Raw genomic sequence first — 21,567 nt, 5'->3', positions numbered from 1 at the left:
AAAAATCTCTTTGAAGGATCATTAATATTCACAATCTAAAGATTGTCTTTACTTTGGAAGTTGTAATGCATCTTATATTCTTTTGAGTGCATGTAAAATCATACTCTGGAATTTATGAAATAATTAAGGCAAAAAAAAAAAAAAATCATACAGAGTATTATACTCCGTAGCTTTGTACTCGTACTACTTATAGAGTAGGTAATAGTTGATAGTGTATATTTGTCAAAAATACAAGTCATACAAGCATAATAAGGGTTCTACGAGGTACAAAATTATAACACTTTCACTGCTTAGAATTTGTTGTGTCCTATTGTTGCACACTTATTTAATTTGAAAGAAAAAAACTTCAAATAAGTTAAACTTTAATCCATTCCACCAAAAAATAAGATAATTCGGCAAGGATATTATTGAACTTAAATTCCAATAACACTTTCAAAATCACAATTAGTGATACCTGTATTTAAATTAGAGACTAAACACACTCATAAATTGTACTTCCTTTATTTCTAAATCGTGGTCTTTTTTTTTTTAAACAGTATTCGTCTCATAGTGTAGTGTAAAATTCAAAGTAAAAACATAAAGTAACATTTTAATCACTAATAGAATAGAAAGCGTAAGTCATGAAGTCACAAAGTAGGTTCTTAACCATCTACATTTGCTTGGGAGTAGAGGGATTCTATAACTATCCCTCTATTCTTAAACATTAACACATACGTAATCGAATTGACTTAACTTGAAGAAGTTCTAATTAAATACCATAGGGACTTTTCAATTTTTTTTTTTTTTTTTGGGGAAAAAAAATATTTTGAAAGTTCAAATGGCATAGACAATTAGGCATAGCCGCATAGGGGCAAAACTTGTACTAGTACTAGTAGTGAGTATATCAATGTTCACTCCTTTTTATTGAACAGTCAAACAAAAATCAAAATGAGTGAGGACAAAAAATTGGAATAGAATAGAGCAGAAGCCCCTAAGATATAAAACAAGTGAAATTACTCATTTGGGCCACTATTTTTTCCGAAACAATGAGAATCTATAAATATATCATTAATTATTAACATCCTCCTACTTTTATTTTATTTTATTATTCTTTTTTTTTTGTTTTTTTTTACAATTTTCCTAAATTCTTCATTTGTCCAAATTAGAGGCCCTCTGCTTCTGTTCTTTCTGTTCAGTTCAGATAGATTTCTCCCCATTTTCCATCTTTCTCTCTCTTCTTTCTCTCTCTAAACTTCAATTTATTTCTGACAATAGAAAAAGCTTTGCCCTTTATTGTTGTTGTTCTTTCTTTGAGTTTAACTATTTAATGAAGAACTGACATTGTCAACTAAATTTGTAATTTCTCAACAAAAATGTCTCAGACTAACTGGGAAGCTGATAAAATGTAAGCTTTCTTACCGAAAATCTCATCTTTTTATCAACAAATTTCTTCTTTTTCCCTTGTTTTTCACTATCTAATTTGCATGTGGCATTTTTTTTTTCTTTTGTTTTTCTGCATTTTCTTCTGGATTTAGTATCTGGGCATTTCTAAATTTTCTGGGTTTTAGTTTTTTTCACCAAAAATCTCTTCTTTTTTATTATTAATTTATGAGAATTGAGGAACAAATTCACTTTCTCTTCTTGATTCAGCTTCTGGGTTATTTTTAGTTTTCTGCGTTTGTTCAGTTTCTGCATCACATTGTTTCTGAACATTTTTTTTTGCTACTGTTTCAGTTTAGGTTTAAAGTTAGGGTTTAATTTTTTTGCAAATTTACAGTCTTTAACCCACAAATTCCCTTCTTTCTGACATTTATGGTCTTAGAGTCTTGGGAACTGTGTAAAATGGTGCCTCTTTAGTATGCATGCCTTCATTTCTTTGATTTTGCGCAATTTTCTGTTTGATTTTATGATTTTTGGGTTGATGAATTGCATAATTTCTGTAGTTAAATTGGGTTAAAAACAAAATATAATGTGGGATTATTGGAAAATCACATAATTAATGTCTGTTGATTTGTGGGTTAATGGGGTGTATGTTAAATTTTTTTGCTTGTTATTATGGTTTTAGGGTTAAATTATTGCATCATTTGTGTTTTTGGAATATCACAGAAATAATGTTGCTAGATTTTGTAATTATCAGGTTAGATGTGTATATTCATGATTATTTAGTTAAAAGGGATCTAAAGGCTACTGCACAAGCCTTTCAAACTGAGGGAAAGGTCTCATCTGATCCTGTTGGTATGATTTCTTGCAAATTTACTGTTATTGTTGCTAGGTTTATTTTAGCATTCAACGCTTTAGTTTTGAAAATTGAGACATGGTATTTGCAGCTATTGATGCACCTGGTGGATTTTTGTTCGAGTGGTGGTCCGTCTTCTGGGATATATTTATTGCCAGAACAAACGAAAAACACTCCGAGGTAGCTGCTTCATATATTGAGGTTGGTCTGAGAAGTAGTATGTGATGTTACATCTTGTAGTATGTGTTTACCCTATTTCGTGTTATTTCTTGATGTGCTTGAATGGCATGGGCGGACGGCCAATCTGGAAATGAACCTACTATTGTATTTAGGAAGCTATCGTAGAAATCTGGTTTAAGCTTCCTGTAACTGTCACATATTGCAAAGGGTCAATACTGATAACTTTTCAGTAAATCTTTGTTTGTGGTATGATCCTATGGTGCAATGTTTGATATCTACTGCCAAGATGATAATTCTGGGGAAGCAAGACCAAAAATGCGTATTACTATTTACACATTACAATGGTTTGCTCTTTAAAAACTAATATTTGCCAGTTGAATTTCAAATGTTGATGTCATTAAGATTTTTGATGAGATGAATCTTCTTTACTGGAAACTTTTATGTCGCCTTTCTATAATGTGTTACAGCTGTCCTCTTGAGTAATGCTATCTGCATTGTAGTGTGCAACTAGAACTTAAATCTTAATGTGGACTTTGAAGCTTCTGATATGTCCTTGAAATTGTAGACTCAACTGTTAAGAGCAAGGGAGCAGCAGCAACATCCTCAGAGTCAGCAACCGACTAATATACAGCAACAACAGCATTTGCATATGCAACAGATGTTAATGCAGAGGCATGCACAACAACAGCAGCAACAGCAACAACAGCCGCAACAACAGCAGCAACAACAGCAGCAGCAACAACAACAGCAACAGCAGCAGCAGCAACAGCAGCAGCAGCAGCAGCAGCAACAACAACAACAACAGCAGCAGCAACAACAACAACAACAACAACATCCACAACAATCCCAAAGAAGAGATGGTGCTCATCTCAATGGCAATGCTAACGAGCATGCAGGAAATGATCCTCCTGCTCGACAAAATTCTGGCACTGCAAATGCCATGGCGACCAAAATGTATGAGGAACGTTTAAAATTGCCCCAACAAAGGGACTCGTTAGATGACACATCAATGAAAGTAAGTTGTACCTTTATATAATCATGTTTAGTGTTGTGGATTCTCTATGATAGTCTAACTACACATGTACTTCTTGCAGCAGCGTTTTGCTGATAATGTAAGCCAACTCATGGATCAGAATCATGCCACTATACTGAAATCCGCTGTTGCTGGCCAGCATTCAGGGTCTGTCTTCTTCTCTTTCCTTCTTCTTTTTGATGACTGTTTAAATATTCCAGCTTTACTTTGTCATGATCTTGTTTTTATGGAGTGCTAATTATGTAGATTGGCATCCAAACATCATATTCCATCGATGTTCGACTTGGTAGCATTGCAATTTTGTTATTCTAAGTAATGTTGTAGTTCTTTGTTGGCTATTTTCTAGACTTCGCTGCTCTGGTTTTGACCTTTGATTTTGGTTCTTTGTCAAGCGAAAGACCTTTCATTTTGCCCCTCTTAAAATTTTTATCATAAAGCTGTTTACTTGGTCATTCTTCAATGTATTTTGGACAATAATAAGATTCTGTTAATTTTCTATTTGCAGGCAAGTTTTGCATGGTTCAGCTGGTGGTATGTCTCAACAGATGGCATCTCGGAATCAACAGCAGCCGGGGTCTGTAGCAGTAAGTCTTCTTGCTCGGTTTCCTTCCTATACTGCCTTATGCAGCACTCTGCAGTTGAAATGGTCCAGTAATTTCCTGTTTTTGAGCAGGACATAAAGACAGAAATGAATTCATGCTTGACTCCTCGAGCTGCTGGACCTGAAGCATCGTTGCTAGGTATTCCTGGTATTGTCTGTGATACCCTTGAAACGAACTAATGTATTATTGGCTCTAATAATACTTGAAATGATATATTCCACTTGGATACTGCCCTACTTTAAGGTGGCAGTTTCCAACTTTATTCTACTTTGATCATGTAGCTGTGGTCTGGTGGCCTATTCCATGTTTATTTGGCTCATGTATTACGTTAACCTCTTGTATCAGGTTCAAACCAAAGTGGTAATAATTTAACATTGAAAGGATGGCCACTCACAGTAAGTCTTTTTAAGTTCAAATTAATTTGAGCTGTCCGTTATTGTTACATTTGCTCCAGCCTTATAATTACACTTCTAGTTATTGCGGTGTGTAGTTGTATATTGTAAGTGTGTGTACATAGTTATCATGCTGATTTGGTATCTGTGAAGGAGCCTATAATAACATTCTGATTGATTCATGACCATATTGTCCGCTTGTTAGGGACTGGATAATCTTCGACCTGGGCTTCTCCAGCAGCAGAAATATATGCAACCTTCTCAACCCTTTCACCAACTTCAGATGTTGTCACCACAGCATCAGCAACAACTTTTGCTCGCCCAACAGAATTTGACATCAGCTTCAGCAAATGATATGGAAAGCAGAAGACTTAGAATGTTGTTGAATAACAGAAGTATGAGTTTTGGGAAGGAGGGATTTTCAAACCCTGCAGACATGGTGCCAAACCTCGGATCACCCTTGCAAGCTGGTTGTCCTGTTGTTCCCCGTGGAGATGCTGATATATTATTGAAGGTGATCATCTTCTGCTTGGATTCTTGTCGATTGGTAGGATTTGTGCCAAGCAAGCTGTTCTAGCTAATGATTTTCTCAAGTATTGATTTTGGAAGTTTTGAGTTCTAAACTAAAATAACATTAAATTACTAGAAATGCTATTCAAATATTATATATGTTACTTTTATTTTTTGGAACAGTATCAAATACTTCTTTCGTTTCTCTATAGATGACACGATTAATTTAGGCACACACTTTAAGGAGAGGAGAGCGAACGTTAAAGCAAGTGGGTAGACCATGTGCTTAGCTTATTTAATCAAGTTTGTAGTGGAGTCAACTAAAAAGAAACTTCCCATAAAAGAATGTGTCAACTAAAAAAAAACTTCCCAAATAGTAATACGCGTCAACTAAAAATAATCGGAGATAGTATATTACTAAACCATTTCACTTCTTAAATTTCAGCTCAAATGATATTAACCATATTGCCCTTAATGAGTCTCCATCCTAGAACAGGGTGAGCTGGTGATCAATTTTTTGTAGCTTTACTAGTGTGAATGTTATTAAAATTGTATCATGAAGAGCAAGGGCTCACAAGACTAGGTATGCTGAATAATTGTCAAAGCCTAGTAGTGTGTGTCAGTGAAGCATGTTTAATGTTGGACACTAGAGGCTTATAGTGTACCCAGTTAGTTGTCTGTAATTTAGTAATCCCTCCCTCCCTATTTGTTTGCTCCATATGACTTCCGTGGTCTTCAGATACAGCTTAAAACATTAATATCTCCAATTATCGCAAACAAATTATAAAAATTTGTTACTCTTAAAGTAGACGGTGAAACAACATGATCCTACATGACCAAATTATTTCTTATGAAGTATACATCAATGAGAATTTGTGGTCATAGTTTTGAAGTTTGATCCGAAAAAATACAAAAGTGCAATAATAAGGGATAGAGGGAGTATGTAACATCTTATGGTGGAATGGATGCCTTAAGTCTTAGTTTAGGTTGTTGTGTAACCAGTGCTTGTCTCTGTGGATCTAACTCTTCGCGCTTGTACTATTTTTTAGATGAAAATGGCTCAGTTGCAACAACATCATCAGCAGCAACAACAACAGCAGCAACAACAAAACAGTCTCCACCAGCATCAGCTTCAACAGCTTCAGCAGAATGGACTTTCTGGTCAACCTTCTCAAGTTTCAAATCATATTCTTCATCAGCCTGACAAGATTGGTGGAGCTAGTAGTATTACCATGGATGGTAGCTTATCCAACTCCTTCCGAGGGAATGATCAGGTCTAATGTTTTTCCTAATCTAATGTTGATATAACTCTACGTGCTTAGTCAGAGCTGTTAGTACAAGTAGAAGTGTCAGTAATAGTTGGAAATTACTATTATATTTTATGCAATATTTGATTTGATAATCTTGTTGTAGCAGTAGCACTGACTTTTAGTTTGAAGGAATATAATACCTTTGATTTACAAACTACTTAGCAAGTGTTTTCTTTCAGATAAATGAAAGTGAGTTCATCTTTTGATCTAACAGATGTAAACAATGATGATTATTACAGACGCTACAATGTGAAAGACAATGTCATAAATTATAATGGTGGCATGGTCAATTAACTCCTTTGTAATTGTATGGATTCCTAACGTGATTTTTGTTTATTAAGGCTTCAAAAAATCAGAATGGGAGAAAAAGAAAGCAGCCTCTGTCGTCTTCAGGACCAGCAAATAGCTCTGGTACTGCAAATACTGCTGGACCTTCCCCAAGTTCTGCTCCTTCAACCCCCTCAACTCACACAGCTGGAGATGTGATGTCAATGCCATCCTTCTCTCATGGTGGCAGCACTTCAAAGCCAGCACTAATGTTTGGCACAGATGCAACTGGAAAACTTACGTCACCATCAAACCAGCTGGTGAGCAAATTTTTAATTTTGTTTTGCTGATAGGCAATATTTTAAGCATTGCACAACCTCTCATCGGCATTTCACGCCAGCTCTAAGATGGCAAACATCTGGAGTTTCAGGTTGATATGGAGCGTTTTGTGGAGGATGGGTCTCTAGATGACAATGTGGAGTCATTCTTATCGCCTGATGATGCAGACCACAGAGATTCAGTTGGTCGTGGCGTGGACATAACCAAAGGTACGTTGGAATCATTGATTTGCAAACTTCACATTCCACTGTTTCGGAATATGAAAGAGGCATTTGAATGCTTGATTTAATAGCTGATATGAGCTCTGGAATTATTTGTAGTTGCTGAAAATCTAACTTGTGATAGACAACAAATGGCATGCATTTCCTGATGGCTTTCCTCCATCTTTCTTGATGCCCGTACATCTAATTGTGAAATATCATATAATGTTGAATTCTATTGTATTAATATGGCTTCTTCATTCTGGTCATTGATATCTTGCTAGCCCATATCTGAACAGAGTGTCAGCCTTGTATGAAAATTATTCATCTCCATATGGCTACCTTAAAATTTAGCCACTTAGGGAAGATTCAGTGCTGAGTTCTTATATAGATTTAAACAAGCCCTCACGACTCTGATTTTATGTCACTTGGGAACAAGTTAAAATCTCTAGGAAGTGCATGATCTTGATTTCTTGCTATCCATATTTATATGACTTGAGTACATGAGCTGAAGTATTTGTATTATCATCGTAACTGATTGGATCAGGGGCTCACAAATTGTGCTATTAAACAGTATAGTAATGCAAGACAAATTAATAACGAAGAACATAAAAGAACTCAAGATGAATTTTACACGGAAAACCTCTTATGCCTAGAGTTCAAAGGGCAACATTATGAATAATCAAGCATTGTTTGCTTTCCATCCCTCTTATATTTGTGAATATTGTGTTGATTTACCACTAATATTGCTTATCAAGTGTAGCTCAAATAGACTAAAACCTGTAGCCTTATGTGTATCCGACGTTGTATAAATATGAAGCTTGTGTCCACTTCCAAAGGACAAGGGCTACTCCTTTCCTTGTCATATGGTTTTGAACTTTTAAAGTGGAACCTTCTTGGACTTATAACGTAGACATAACCTTTTTTATTTGTTCAATGTAGCATACACATCCCTACACTCCTCACTTTTACATTTGTTTAATGTGAGACAATACTTCCACTCTCATGTGGATTTGTTCATGGGCTCAAGAACTTGTTAGGCTTGGGTCTCCTTCCTTGATAGACTGCACGCACACCTCAACTTCACAGTTTGGGCCCCTAGGCTGTACATATTTGTGTTTTAGGGCCTTATTTAAAAGGCCTCATACTGCTTGGAGTGTGCTCACACTTGTATGGAAGTCTTCTATTCCTTATTCTTTCCATGTTGGACTTGGATAGCCTACCCCAACAGTTGTTGTGGCGGCATGTTGCTGTTGCCTTTTTCTCTCACCATGACACCTGTGGCTAGCTTTCATCGCCATGGGTCGGCTGTGGGACCTGTAATTGGATAGTGGAGACGTCACTGTGCATTCGTTGAACATCAATCATAAAACCAAAGAACATCAAAACTAAAACATAAGAACATAAGCTCCAATTAACATAACATAATAACATCATCATAGTTGTAGCTCTTATGTTCATTAGAGCTATTTATTGTGTTATTTGGTGTTAGGCTTGATGTTCAAGTTGCGCATACGCCTCAATCATCATATTTGCAGTTCTTCTACGCCTCCCAAATTCCTTATTCTTCCATCATAGAGTCATACTATGTATTAGCTGTCTCCACACTAAACCCCTAACAAGAACATCCTTATAATTTGGTCTCTTTAAAGTAATAACGCTAGCTCTTTATTTTGAGAAATTAATTGTCCAACCTTTTGAAGTATCGCTTGCACTCCATTTCCTTTGGAAAATGATGTATTGCCAAATTAAGAAATTAAACTAATAGTTATCTTAAAATAAGTTATACCCACTTAGCAAGTATAGCAGCTAGCCAACTATGTAGTGTCATGTATAATTCTATTGCCTTTTTCAGTGTCTCATAATGAAATCTTGATTTGATCAGGCTAATGTAGGTGCACAAATTCTATCAGTTGGCATAGTTTGAACTTTGAAGTAGTATCCACTTGAATTAAACAAATCAAGTGGCAAGATTTAAATGTCTGCTTATAAGTTAGTCTGGCAATTAGTCAGAGCCTCAGAGGTGAATCTAATATTCTGCTAATCTGTCATTGCTTTAGGGTTTATGTTCACAGAAGTAAGCTCTGTTCGAGGGAGTACAGGCAAAGTAGTCTGTTGTCACTTTTCGTCAGATGGAAAAATCCTTGCCACAGGTGGACATGATATGAAGGTGATTATTTATATAAAGTTGGGCCATATATTTTATGAGTTAAAAGTTGCTTATCACCAAGTGAATTTGACTTTACTGAAATATGTTAAAATTTTCATATAGGCTGTTCTGTGGCATGCTGATTCATTGAAGCCTAAAACTACACTTGAGGAGCATACAAAATTGATAACTGATGTCCGCTTCAGTCCTTCAATGTCACGCCTGGCAACTTCATCCTTTGATAAATCTGTCAGAGTCTGGGATGTGGAAAATGTTAGTGCACGTTTTCATCTTGTTGTCTCGTCAGTCCTCACTGCAAATTGTTATATTATGTTTTGGCCCCTCATTTGATTTATCCATGTGTTTTTTTTTCTGCTTGATCTAACAAGTATCCTAATCCTATATTTTAAACGCCAATTGATTTTCATGCTGTTGGCATGTATTTATATGTATGGTTGGATTTGCAAGAAATTAATCATCCGGCGATCTATGCTGTTGACTAGAACACAATGCTTCCTCAACATAAATTAGTTCATGTTAGGGCTCTGACAATTTGCAGGTGACATGAAACCCATATTTTGTCTCAGAATACATATTGGGATACTAAATCATGTCATCTGGTTAGAGCTGTAGTTGTTCTGCAGGTTAAACTGCCTTGTAACTTAGATACCTTGTCTTTGAAACATGCTAAATTCTCATTTATTTTAGTTTTCACTGGCAATACTATGAATGATCTAAGGAAGCGTAGATGGACCTGTTGGCTTGTTAATGGTTGAAATGACAATGATGGATTTGTTTGTATCATTATCTGCCATGCTTACATAGTCTATGATTTATTGTTGCATGCTTAGTTATTCTCTGTATTATGTATTACCCTTTCCTTGTCCTTGGATCGTGTTTTGTTTGCAGATCTGACATTTGTCTTATACTGTGTATTACACTGATGGGTATTGTATTTTCCCAGCCTGGCTATTCGCTTCGTAATTTTATGGGACATTCTGCCACTGTAATGTCTCTAGACTTCCACCCTAATAAAGATGATCTCATCGGCTCATGCGATGGGGATGGTGAAATCCGCTATTGGAGTGTAAACAACGGAAGCTGTGCCAGGGTCTTTAAGGTGAAATACTGTTGAACCCTCAAATTTGATACCCCTTCTGTCTATTGTAGTTTGCAGTTGTCGTAAAATTTGAGGGAACATCATGTATTTGTGATTTGACCTACAATGTCATTTACATGCAAGTTTTGACTATTACCCATTTATATTCGTGGTATAATGCTTAACTTGACAACTTTTGATTATTCAAGGGTAAAGTAAACAATTATTATAGGATGGAGGGTTATCAATGTTTTACCCCTCTCATAGACTCATATTATTATTGTTGCTAATTTGCTACATACTCTTCCAACGAAACAGAAACAGAAGGAAAGCAAAGCAGCGAACATCAGTAGGAAATGATTAAGATTATAATAATGACAACTCTTTCACATTATATTTTATGCAGGGTGGCAGCACCCAGATAAGATTTCAGCCTTGTCATGGAAGATATCTTGCTGCTGCTGCAGATAATATTATATCTATACTTGATGTGGAGACGCAAGCTTGTCTGCACAGATTACAGGTTGGCCTTTATGTTTTAGATTGCAAAATGATTGAACATTAAGACTTCAATGGTGGTTGCTATTTCGTAATTAAGTGCAGTAAGATGGACTGCATAATTTTTAATGAAAGTTATTCCATGGTCCCAATTATTAAATTTTAATTTCCCTTTTTAGAGTTACAAAAGGGATAGCTTGTGTGTTTATGCATAGTTTGATGTGTATTATACTATGCTGCAGACATCAAATATTTGCGTTGTTTTTCTTTGCATATCGTGGCATGTGAAGCTTAAACTGCATGATTCTCGTTGTAGGGGCACACAAAACAGATTCATTCTGTATGCTGGGATCCCTCTGGTGAATTCTTGGCTTCTGTCAGTGAGGACTCTGTTAGAGTCTGGAGTCTTGGCTTAGGAAATGAAGGTGATTGTGTGCACGAGCTGAGCTGCAATGGAAACAAGTTTTACTCATGTGCTTTCCATCCTACATACTCTTCTTTACTGGTGGTTGGATGTTACCAGGCAAGTGTCTAAACTCTAACATCATTCTCTGATGGATGGGAGATAACAAATAAAGAAGTGTCTAAACCATAGTGGATTGAATCCAGGTTTAGCACTCCTCATTAGCATAAACTATATTTCTTGGCAATTATTACTGAACCAAAAAGTATATACGAATTTTTGAAGCTAGTCAACAAAATAGATTGTTTATTCATAATATTTGTGGGCATAATGCCCCCTAACTCTGCTAATGATTAGCCAGAAACAGCATTTCATGAGAAGTGGGATTTTCTTTATATCCTCCTAATGGTTTTAAATCTAACATAATTATTATCCTGTGTGGGTTTTTGTAGTCTATGGAGCTTTGGAACATGTCAGAGAACAAGACTATGACCATATCAGCACATGACGGGCTCATTGCTGCGCTAGCTGTATCTAGCGTAACAGGTTTGGTGGCTTCTGCTAGTCATGACAAGTTTGTGAAGCTCTGGAAGTGAGTCAAATGACTTGTTATTCTCCCAAAATTAGTAAGATTAATATTTTGACCCGTTACAGCTCCATGAAGCTCCGGGCTGTTTTCTGGTAATTTTGTAATGTAGTTAGGCTTTACCCCTTCGATTTAAGTTTTAGGGACAACTTTGAACTGAACTTGTTGATTGGCACTTTTCATTGGACGCTTTTGTAAAATTACTAGGTATGTTGAGAGCCAACACCTCCATGTCTACAACTGCCCACACCTGAAAACACCAAGGCTACCACATTATTAAAACTCTGAATTGGTTGGTTCTCAAACATTCTGTAAAACAACAAACTATAACCATCTGCAAGCTCTCAATTGCCTTATACCGCCAAGTTTGCCCTCTCATTCTACCAAATTTCAATATTATTTGAGCCACCAAATTTTATTGGTGTCATTTGTTACAATTATGACTTTTCTTTAAAAGGTGTTAACTATTGATTAACTCAAGGCGGTTTTAATTTTAGGTGAGACCCTTTCAAAATGACCCTAATATGTTTTAATATATCTATATTATACTTTAGTATTTAAAAGCTCAAACCGAGAAAGACACATGTTTTCATCATATTACACCTCCCTATCTTCTTTTTAACCCAATATGCCACGTGTCACCTTACATTTTTATATTTTTAATTTATACTATTTTTTTTTGACGGGTAATTTATACTATCTTTGTTAACTCTTTTATTAAACAATTCATCTTCATTTCCTTTCTTCAATTCAACCTTTTTCTTTTCTCGCTTTAATTTTAGTCCCTCCACTTAGTATTTAAATCCAAAGATCCGAATTTCTCATAAATCTAATCCGAATTAAAATTTGATTATTTGAATCCGATCCGAAAATCCTAATTAAAATACATTGTAAATTTTTAGGGAGTTAATTGATAATAAAAATAAAAATGCTCTCTTAAAAAAAAAATGCAATTATAAAAAGCCTTGTCTTAAATTCATGGTTCTTAATCTATTATGATTAACACAAATATCAAAAACATAATTTATATTAATGTAATTTTAACAAAATTTTACATGATTAATAATATAATGTATCCTTATTTGTTTTTTTGCTGCAAATGTATCCTTATTTGTAAAAGCATGGTTTCACATTTCGATCTTATCCGAAAATTCAAATTTTCAAAAAATTTCAATCCGATTTGATTTAAAGTTTGGATCCGATGTGAATTAATAATTCGATTTGTATTAGATTTCGGTTTTTATCCAAATAATGGACAACTCTATAATGATTTGCTAAATTTGAAACGGCACTATTCTTTTCGAGAAACAGTAACATGTGCGTTGTTTTAGCTTTTAGTAACATGTAACATCTTGTCACAATTCACTGCACAACTTGCTTCAGATTATAGAAAATTCAACCAAAAAAGAAACAATGGATTTTAGTAGTATATTTAAAAGAACAACAATAGCCGGTTTTTTTACTACTCCATGGTTTGTCCATGTATACAAAGACATTTACAAAGGCAAAACATACAAGCCCATATCCAATAACAGTTAGCATATGACGAAGTAGATCCAAGCCCAACAAAGAGCCCAAAAGAGTTCAAAAATAAAACCCTAATACTTAATCAGCCGCTATATAAATACTAAGGATGAGGGATTTTTCTTAACTTTTGTTCTAATTACGAAGGAGAACCAAAATCTGAGGTTATTCGTATTCGGTCTTTTTTTCGTACTCAGGCAACCAATGCCTTACCAAGAATTTAAGAAAGGCGTGATCTTTGAGTGTTGAATTCAATTGAATTTGAGTTTTCATTGGAGGAGAAGTTATATGATTGGGGATTGAAGAAACTAGGGTTAGACTTGATTCACCAATCCTTCGACTGTAATTCCTGCGTCGAATCTCGGAGTTAGTTCAAGCTTTCAGAGCGGTAGCAAAAAACACAAGAGCAAGGTAGGAATACAATTTCATACATTTTTTTTTTTGGTGTTTTCAGAAATCAGAATTATTATTTGTGTGATGGGTTTATTTGAAGCAAAATTAGGTGGTGTTCGATTTTTTCAACTTTTGCCCGCATATGATTGTCCTACGATAAGGATAGATAATGGCTCCACACGGCGTGGGTTGTTCATCCTCAATTTGTCATCGTCATCGTCATCTGGTTTTGGAAGTCCCGTTTATGTATTTTTCAAATTGTCAGCCCTTTTCAAAAAAGACTATTTTAATTTAGCCAAACAAGTCTTTTCTAAAATTCAAGGGTTGAGTTGTACCTCAAAACAGTTACTTGCTCAACAAATCACGGATTATTTCAAGAGTTGCTTTGAGTTTTGTAGGCATCGTAAATACGATGATGCGAGGCCTATTTTTGTACTCGATATTAATTTAATCCAACAACAACAAGTACACCAACACGCTGATTATTGTTATGATGATGATTTTTATGTTAACGATTATGATGATGACCAAGGAAATCAATCACTTGATGTTTATTATCGGGATGATTGTAGCCTTTATCTTCCTCGACTGAAATTTGACAAACTAGATGTTGATATCCTGACCGCGTTGTATATCGATGTATTTCGAGATGGTGACTTAGAGTTTGCCGGAATTCATGTACAGTTTATGCTACCAGTAATTTTCGAAAGAATCTGTCCTACAATAGTCATGGAAGCGGGTGATAATGATACATGCTCGATTTGCCTCGATACGATGTCGGAAGGGCTGGATGTCGTGAGGTTGGTTCGTTGCAACCATGTATTTCATTGCCATTGCATCTTCAAGTGGCTATCAACCAACCAGTCATGCCCCTATTGTCGAACCTCTACTTCAACAGTATCTATTCTTTAGTAATCTTGCAACAATTTGCGTTTTTTTAATTTTATTTTTATTCTTATTCATGTATTTAATTATGTAATGTAAGATTATTTGATTTAATCTTAACATATAATAGACATGCTATTGAGAACCCCGTTTTTAATGATTGCTCATTCATCATATACATCTTTTTTATTGATCGAGTTTATCGCCTAGCAGCTGATTGTAACTCCTATGCTAAGAAGGTCTACGGGTGTGTCAAGAAGAAACCCAGCAGTAGTCCTAAAATCTGGAAAGCCCCTCCCGAAGGTACCATTAAGCTCAACTGTGATGCTTCTCTCAGTGTTGAAGGGTGGGTGGGATTAGGAGTTGTGGCCAGAGATTGGAGAGGGGAGGTCCTCTTTGCAGCAACTCGACGTGTTAGAGCTCATTGGCCGCCGCTCATTGCTGAAGGTAAAGCTGCTGCCATGGCAATTAAACTCGCTAAAAGCCACAACCTGCATGATATTATAATTGAAGGTGACTGCCAGGTGCTCATCAACAGATTGTCCAATGCCTCGACTTACTTCACCGATCTTGATAATATCCTAGATGATATTTTTACTTCTTGTACCTCTCTTAATTCCGTTGTTTGGTGTCATGTTAAACGGGAGGGTAATGTAGTTGCTCATAATTTAGCCCGTTTAACTCCTTTTGGTATAGAGCAAATTTGGGAGAACCATACTTGTGAGGTTTCTCCGTATGTATTGATTGACAAATTATCAATATAATGACACCTTAACGGGTTTTCAAAAAAAAAAAAAAAAAAAATATAAGTGTATAGTAGTAGAATATTCTCTATTCTACAATATACCCTTTGTGGTTCAACTCCGCAAGGCATTATCGTAGCGAGATGATGGGCAACAAAGTTTCTATCTCTCTTCACAACCCTATCAACCATAGAGAGATTAAAAGAGCACTTCTGCAGCTTTAAAACCATCAGTTGCAAGACCGATTCAAGGATGAAATTGCTGAACCCAAATTCCTTCACCTTCCTGATCCCAAAAAGAGCAGCCCTGCACTCTGCTACCACAGGTTCCCAGCTAGCCTGAACCCTCCTGACCGCAACAAACATAACAGCCTCAAAGCTGTCACGAGCCACAGCACTCACACTAATCCAACCATCCTCCGGAGTTGAGGCATCCATGTTATCTTAACCACTTCAGGGGGTGGAGAAGACCACAGACCCCTGCTAACAGGCTGCTTTGCAGTGACCATGCTGTAAATACGCTTTGTGTAATTGCTTAAATCAACCATTAGTCTCCTATGCCTGTCAAGAATAACCTCATCAGGTTCACATTGGTGCTTAAAAACCCATTTATTCTGTCGGAACCAGATGAACCAGGATAAGAAGAGACATCTTTGTCTGACATTTTCAGACAACTTTTCTGACCAAACATTCAGCACCTCACCAAAGCTTTCAACATCCCCAAAAACACAAAGCATCCTCACATCCATTTTCTGCCATAAATTATGAGTGCTCGAACAGGATATCACAGCACGAATACACTCAGTTGGACACCATGGGCAATGAGAGTCATCAGTCAAATGCCTAGCCTCAAGAATACTTCTGGTAGGAAGTGAATGTGAGCAGCAATTTCACGTAAAATGTAAACTTTAGGAGTTACATTCGCCTGCCAGATATCGACCCAAAACTTATTAAAGTTATCAAAATTACATGATTTCCCAAGAAGATAGTCTGAGCGAACTTCGTAACACCCATTTTTTGACCAAGCCCGAGATAGTGAATCATCAGGGAGACAATCACTAATAGGAATTCCAAGGATCAGATTTTTGTCCCTCTCATTAAACAGGCCATCAATTTTCTCAAGATTCCAGCTCTTGTCTTCCACATTAACTAATTCAGCAACCACACACACGAGTGACAAAACGAGACCCATCATCAAATAACCAAGGGTCATCCGAAATACTGATTTTATCACCATTCCCAACCCTCCAAAGAATCCCCTCGAGAACATTTCCAACATTTCGATTTCAATCTCATTATGTACACTCTTTTGATCATTTCTTGATTTATAGGTTTGAATAATTATATATACATGTGACATCTTGTTAGATTTTCTTCTAAATATACTTTCATAATATTCAGAGGTTTTTCAGTGTGGCAGGCCACATGGTGCGGCAGGGGTTACTTGTATTTTAGGGTTACTTGTATTTTGGGGTTTGTATGAGTTACTTGTAAGGTGTTATTTGTATTATGAAGTTACTTGTATGGGTTACCTGTATCGTGGGGTTACTTGTATTATGAGTAACTCCTACAAGTAACTCCAGACCAAATCCCCCTACCAAACCAATAACACCCTACAAGACCAAAATTAGTAACACCCATACAAGAATCCCCATTATACAAGTAACACCTACAAATAACCCATGACAAAACCAGTAACACCTTATAAGTAACCCCTAATCAAAACCAGTAACACCCATAAAAGTAACCACAGAATACAAGTAACACCTACAAGTAACCCCTGACAAAACCAGTAACACCCTACAAGTAACCCCTGCCACATCATGTGGCCAGCCACATACAAAAATTTGTACATAATATTAACTTTTATATATAATATATCTTGAGTTATGTAAGTTATAACATGTGCATTGGCATGAAAAATGTGAAATCCCCAACGTTGTGAAATATTGTGATTATAAATGAACAAAGGAAGTAAAAATTAATAATCAACTTCATACAAAGAATACTTCATAATAATCTAATATTAATGTGAATATGATATAATCTTAAAATCTTATTAACATATAATAATAATAACTTGATAAAATAAAGTCATACAAAAATATGAAAGTATTAGACATATACACTACAAAAATAAAAGCTTTTTAGCAACTAAATTTGGCAACATATTTTTAAAATGTTGCTAAATAGCAACGAATCAAAATTTTTTCATTGCCTAATTAAAAGCGACATTTTATATGCTTTAGTTTTTAATAAACAATGGCTACATATTTTTGATTTGTTGCTTTTTAAAACAAATTGTCTTACTAGTTGTTACTAGACGACATCATATTTTTCTCTTGTTGCCAAATAGTAACAAATTATGACAACAAATATTTTATTTGTCTTGATTTAGAAACAAACAAATACAATGAATTTTTGAATTGTTTCTATTAGAAACAGTTCTTCTAAATTATTGTTGCTAATTGATAACACATTATTTTGTTTGTTGCCATTGGAAACGAGTTGTGTTACATATATATTGTTGTTAATTTATATGTAAGTCACTTTTTGCTGTAATGTATAAAATTATTTGTTGCTAAAATGACATCAAATAGAGACGGATTTCAATTTCGTCTCTAATTTAGAGACGGATTTTTTTATTTTTTCCCTAATTTGGAGACAAAATTTTCAATTTCGTCTCTAATATTTTGTTCACTTATTATAAATTATATGCATAGAAGTAAACAAATAGTACTTGGTATAGTTGGTAAGAGATTCACAATCTGACTTTGAAGTCGCAAGTTCGACTCCTACCAAATGCGATTCTTGAGACTGGGGATTCAAAGAGCCTTACACGCAAAGTCGAGCCGAGTTAACCTAACCTGGGTGAGATTTCATATTAGTAAAGGCCGAGATCGGGTTGAACCGAATTCCTAATAGGGATTGGGTTTTTGTCTCGTAGTGTTGATAGCAACCAATATTAATGATTTGTAGCTATTTTTATGAATCAACTTTAATAATTTGTTGCTTATTTTTAGGAACCAACATTACTAATTTGTTGCTATTTTAGGAACTAACATTAATAATTTGTTGCTAATTTTAGCAACAACCAATGGTAATCTGTTGCCAAATTTGGCAACGAATGCACCTAAAACAACAACAATCATACTATATTTAAATTAGGAAATTTTGACAATTATCACCTTCTGTTATGTCCATTTTAGCAATTACCACCTTCTATTTTTTTATTTGAAAATTACCACCTTCTATTTTCAAAAACATAAAAAATTACCACCTTCTTGCCCCCCAACTACCACGTGACGTCATTTTGGGCCCATTATTTCCTTTTTCTCCCTATTTCCCTCACATTTCTCATTCCTATTTGGATTCTCATCTCCCCTTTCACTTTTTTTTACCCCAAACCATCAATAATTGTTCGTTAATTCTGATTTGGAGGAGTGAATTGAAGTGTTTTTGATTGTTTGGGGGAAAAAAAGTGAGAGGGGGGATGAGAATCGAGTTAAGAATGAGAAATGTGAAGAAATAGGGAGGAAAGGGAAAGAATGAGCCCAAAATGACGTCATGTGGTAGTTGGGAGTCAAGAAGGTGGTAACTTTTGATGTTTTTGAAAATAGAAGGTGGTAATTTTCAAAATAAAAAATAGAAGGTGGTAATTGCTAAAATGGACATAACAGAAGGTGGTAATTGTCAAAATTTCCTTTAAATTAATGCAATAATGCAACAAAATTGCTTTGCAACTGGTTTCCAAAATCCCATGGCAACAATCCTTTTAGCAACAACAAATTTTTGTTTCCAACCCATTGTTAAATAGAGTTGATTGGCAACAGATTTTTGGTGAATAGCAACAAATTTTAGTTGATGCTATATTGGGTTTTTTTTTTTTTTTTTTTTTTTTTTTTTTTTTTTTTTTTTTTGTAGTGATAAATGCTCAAAAATGTAGTGCAAAAAAATTTGTAAAATAAAAAGGAAAGGACTCTTATTGGGAAATAAGAATATGGCTAATGGGTTTCGAACCGGTGCTACAAAATTCTAGGAAAAACAAACAATCCTTAGCCAAAAAAACCACCTCTACTTTGCTTAGTTAAAGATATCTGGAAATTAATTTTGATACCTTTAATAATTTAGGCCTTAACAATTTAGCAGCAAACTAGGCTTCAAATTTGGGGCTCTGGGCGGGTGACCCGATTGCCCTACCCCATGTATCCTAACACAACGTATATACTTCTTTGGTGCACTTAATTGTGTTGTGTTAGTGTGTCTCGTGCCTAAGTAGACAATGCCTAAAATGAGTTAAATAAAGAATACTATTCATGTTGTGCTAGGCTTGTGTTGATATTTCATAAACAAAGAGCACATCCCGGCAACACAAACTTTTAAAAAAATCAAGTGTATAATAATTATTGTACATCCACTATAAAGATAGACTAGATTGATCAAAAGTTACCCCTAAAATAAATAAAAGTTACCCATATATGCATAAAAGTAATCCAATACAAATAAAAATTATTAGTAAAGAATCACATTTTAAATAACTAAAAATCAATTATTTGTGATTAAATGTAATTAAATTACCATTATAAAACTTTTCTTATTGCCTATTTATATAAAAAATTGTATTATGTTAAAAGTTACCCAAAAAAAGCAAAAAATTACCCTAAAATTAGGTAAAAGCTACCCTTATACTCGCTATACAGTAAAATTAGTGTAAAACGCGTGTATACAAAAGTTTTTGTACTCATATTCATCTTTTTTTTATAAAAGAAAACAACAGAAACAAAACTAAACCAATCAGCTAGCTTAGGCAGGGGTAATGAGGCGTGGGAAACCCACTCCTCTTACATCTTCCTCCAAAATCCTACTAAGCTCCATAGGAGCATTACCTAAGATGATAAGACCAGTTGATTGAGTCACTCCCCGATTAGCTAGCCAATCAGCAGCTTGATTTCTCTCGTGAAAAACATGGACCACCTTCACTTCCCAATCGGATTCATTTATTAAAGAGCGACATGAATTTATGAATGAAGTGAGTACACTCACCAGTCACCACGCACTACCTTGAGCATCTGAATTCATAGCTTGCACACATGCTAGATTATCAAACAAGCTTGCTTATTTGTAGATTACGTGCTAGCTCAATGCCTCGTTTGAGTGCCATAGCCTCAGCACGATAAGCGGTACATCTTCCAAAGTTGATGGAAAGCCTTAGCATCAACTGGGTTTTTAGCAGAATTTGTGTTTACACCTAATCTTCGCCACACACTTTTAACCGCAGCAACTCAATCTCTTATTAGGATATGCAAATATGAAAGTAAAATATTGGTAACGAATATCATAAGCGTATAGTTGTAGAATGTTCTCTATGCTTAATTGGAATTTGCCTAAAATGATTACGTTAAAACAAAATAAAATTATTCCGGCCATAACAACAGTATCCCAACACAACGTATATACTTCTTTGGTGCACTTAATTGTTTCGTGTTAGTGTGTCTCGTGCTTAAGTGGACAATGCCCTAAAATGAGTTTTAAAAAAAAAAAAAGCAGACAATTCTGCATTTATGTTAGAGTCGTTTGGTTATATTTATGTTAATATTATATTTATGTTAAGTTTATCTTGTTAAGAGTTTTAAGCAAGTTAGGTTTCCTATTCATTATCAATGAAAATATTAAGTTGTTTTCACCTATATATTTTTGAGTTTAACATTATATATCCTTCTAAATTTTTATACGACATAGCCTGTTTTCAGAAATCAGAATTATTATTTGTGTGATGGGTTTATTTGAAGCAAAATTAGGTGATGTTCGATTTTTCCAAGTTTTGCCCGCATATGATTCTCCTACGATAAGAATAGATAATGGGTCCACACGGCGTGGGTTGTTCATCCTCAATTTGTCATCGTCATCGTCATCTGGTTTTGGAAGTCCAGTTTATGTATTTTTCAAATTGTCAGCCCTTTTCAAAAAAGACTATTTTAATTTAGCCAAACAAGTCTTTTCTAAAATTCAAGGGTTGAGTTGTACCTCTAAGCAGTTACTTGCTCAACAAATCACGGATTATTTCAAGAGTTGCTTTGATTTTTGTAGGCATCGTAAATACGATGATGCGAGGCCTATTTTTGTACTCGATATTAACTTAATCCAACAACAACAAGTACACCAACACGACGATTATTGTTATGATGATGATTGTTATGTTAACGATTATGATGATGACCAAGGAAATCAATCACTTGATGT

At 35.1% G+C, this 21,567-nt stretch overlaps 2 protein-coding genes across 5 annotated transcripts; both read left to right on the top strand.

Annotated features, from left to right (window-relative positions):
* The first annotated feature begins 1,111 nt into the window (after positions 1 to 1,111).
* On the top strand, positions 1,112 to 12,062 carry LOC145593740 (transcriptional corepressor LEUNIG-like). 4 transcript variants are annotated; one of them, XM_081650077.1, is made up of 18 exons: positions 1,112 to 1,384; positions 2,117 to 2,214; positions 2,292 to 2,416; positions 2,961 to 3,410; positions 3,490 to 3,575; positions 3,934 to 4,012; positions 4,102 to 4,168; positions 4,376 to 4,425; positions 4,628 to 4,936; positions 5,982 to 6,206; positions 6,584 to 6,829; positions 6,940 to 7,057; positions 9,109 to 9,218; positions 9,321 to 9,470; positions 10,162 to 10,317; positions 10,703 to 10,819; positions 11,111 to 11,317; positions 11,650 to 12,062. In XM_081650077.1, the coding sequence occupies exons 1-18, from the start codon at positions 1,353 to 1,355 to the stop codon at positions 11,791 to 11,793; spliced, it is 2,769 nt and encodes a 922-aa protein (XP_081506203.1). In that variant the 5' UTR covers positions 1,112 to 1,352; the 3' UTR covers positions 11,794 to 12,062. The 4 variants fall into 4 exon arrangements, with proteins under 4 accessions (XP_081506203.1, XP_081506202.1, XP_081506205.1 ...); XM_081650076.1 differs by having other exon boundaries at positions 1,113 to 1,384; positions 4,102 to 4,177; positions 11,650 to 12,061; XM_081650079.1 differs by having other exon boundaries at positions 1,113 to 1,384; positions 2,307 to 2,416; positions 3,493 to 3,575; positions 4,102 to 4,177; positions 11,650 to 12,060.
* Positions 12,063 to 13,715: 1,653 nt separating this feature from the next.
* LOC145595726 (uncharacterized) lies at positions 13,716 to 14,738 on the top strand. The gene has a single exon (XM_081652142.1). The coding sequence runs from the start codon at positions 13,785 to 13,787 to the stop codon at positions 14,610 to 14,612; it is 828 nt and encodes a 275-aa protein (XP_081508268.1). The 5' UTR covers positions 13,716 to 13,784; the 3' UTR covers positions 14,613 to 14,738.
* The last annotated feature ends 6,829 nt before the right edge of the window (positions 14,739 to 21,567 follow it).

This window comes from Chenopodium album, chromosome 19 (genome assembly GCF_948465745.1).
Source record: "Chenopodium album chromosome 19, dcCheAlbu1.1, whole genome shotgun sequence".
In the NCBI taxonomy this organism is placed as follows: domain Eukaryota; kingdom Viridiplantae; phylum Streptophyta; class Magnoliopsida; order Caryophyllales; family Amaranthaceae; genus Chenopodium; species Chenopodium album.
Note: the sequence above shows the minus strand (reverse complement) of the source record. Positions and strands in the feature narration are given on the sequence as shown.

Coding starts and splice junctions, on each gene's coding strand:
- LOC145593740 (XM_081650076.1), top strand. CDS start 1,353: ATGTCTCAGACTAACTGGGAAGCTGATAAAAT. Junction 3,576..3,933: donor GTTGCTGGCCAGCATTCAGG/GTCTGTCTTCTT, acceptor TTCTATTTGCAG/GCAAGTTTTGCATGGTTCAG. Junction 11,318..11,649: donor TGGTGGTTGGATGTTACCAG/GCAAGTGTCTAA, acceptor GGGTTTTTGTAG/TCTATGGAGCTTTGGAACAT.
- LOC145595726 (XM_081652142.1), top strand. CDS start 13,785: ATGGGTTTATTTGAAGCAAAATTAGGTGGTGTTCGATTTTTTCAACTT.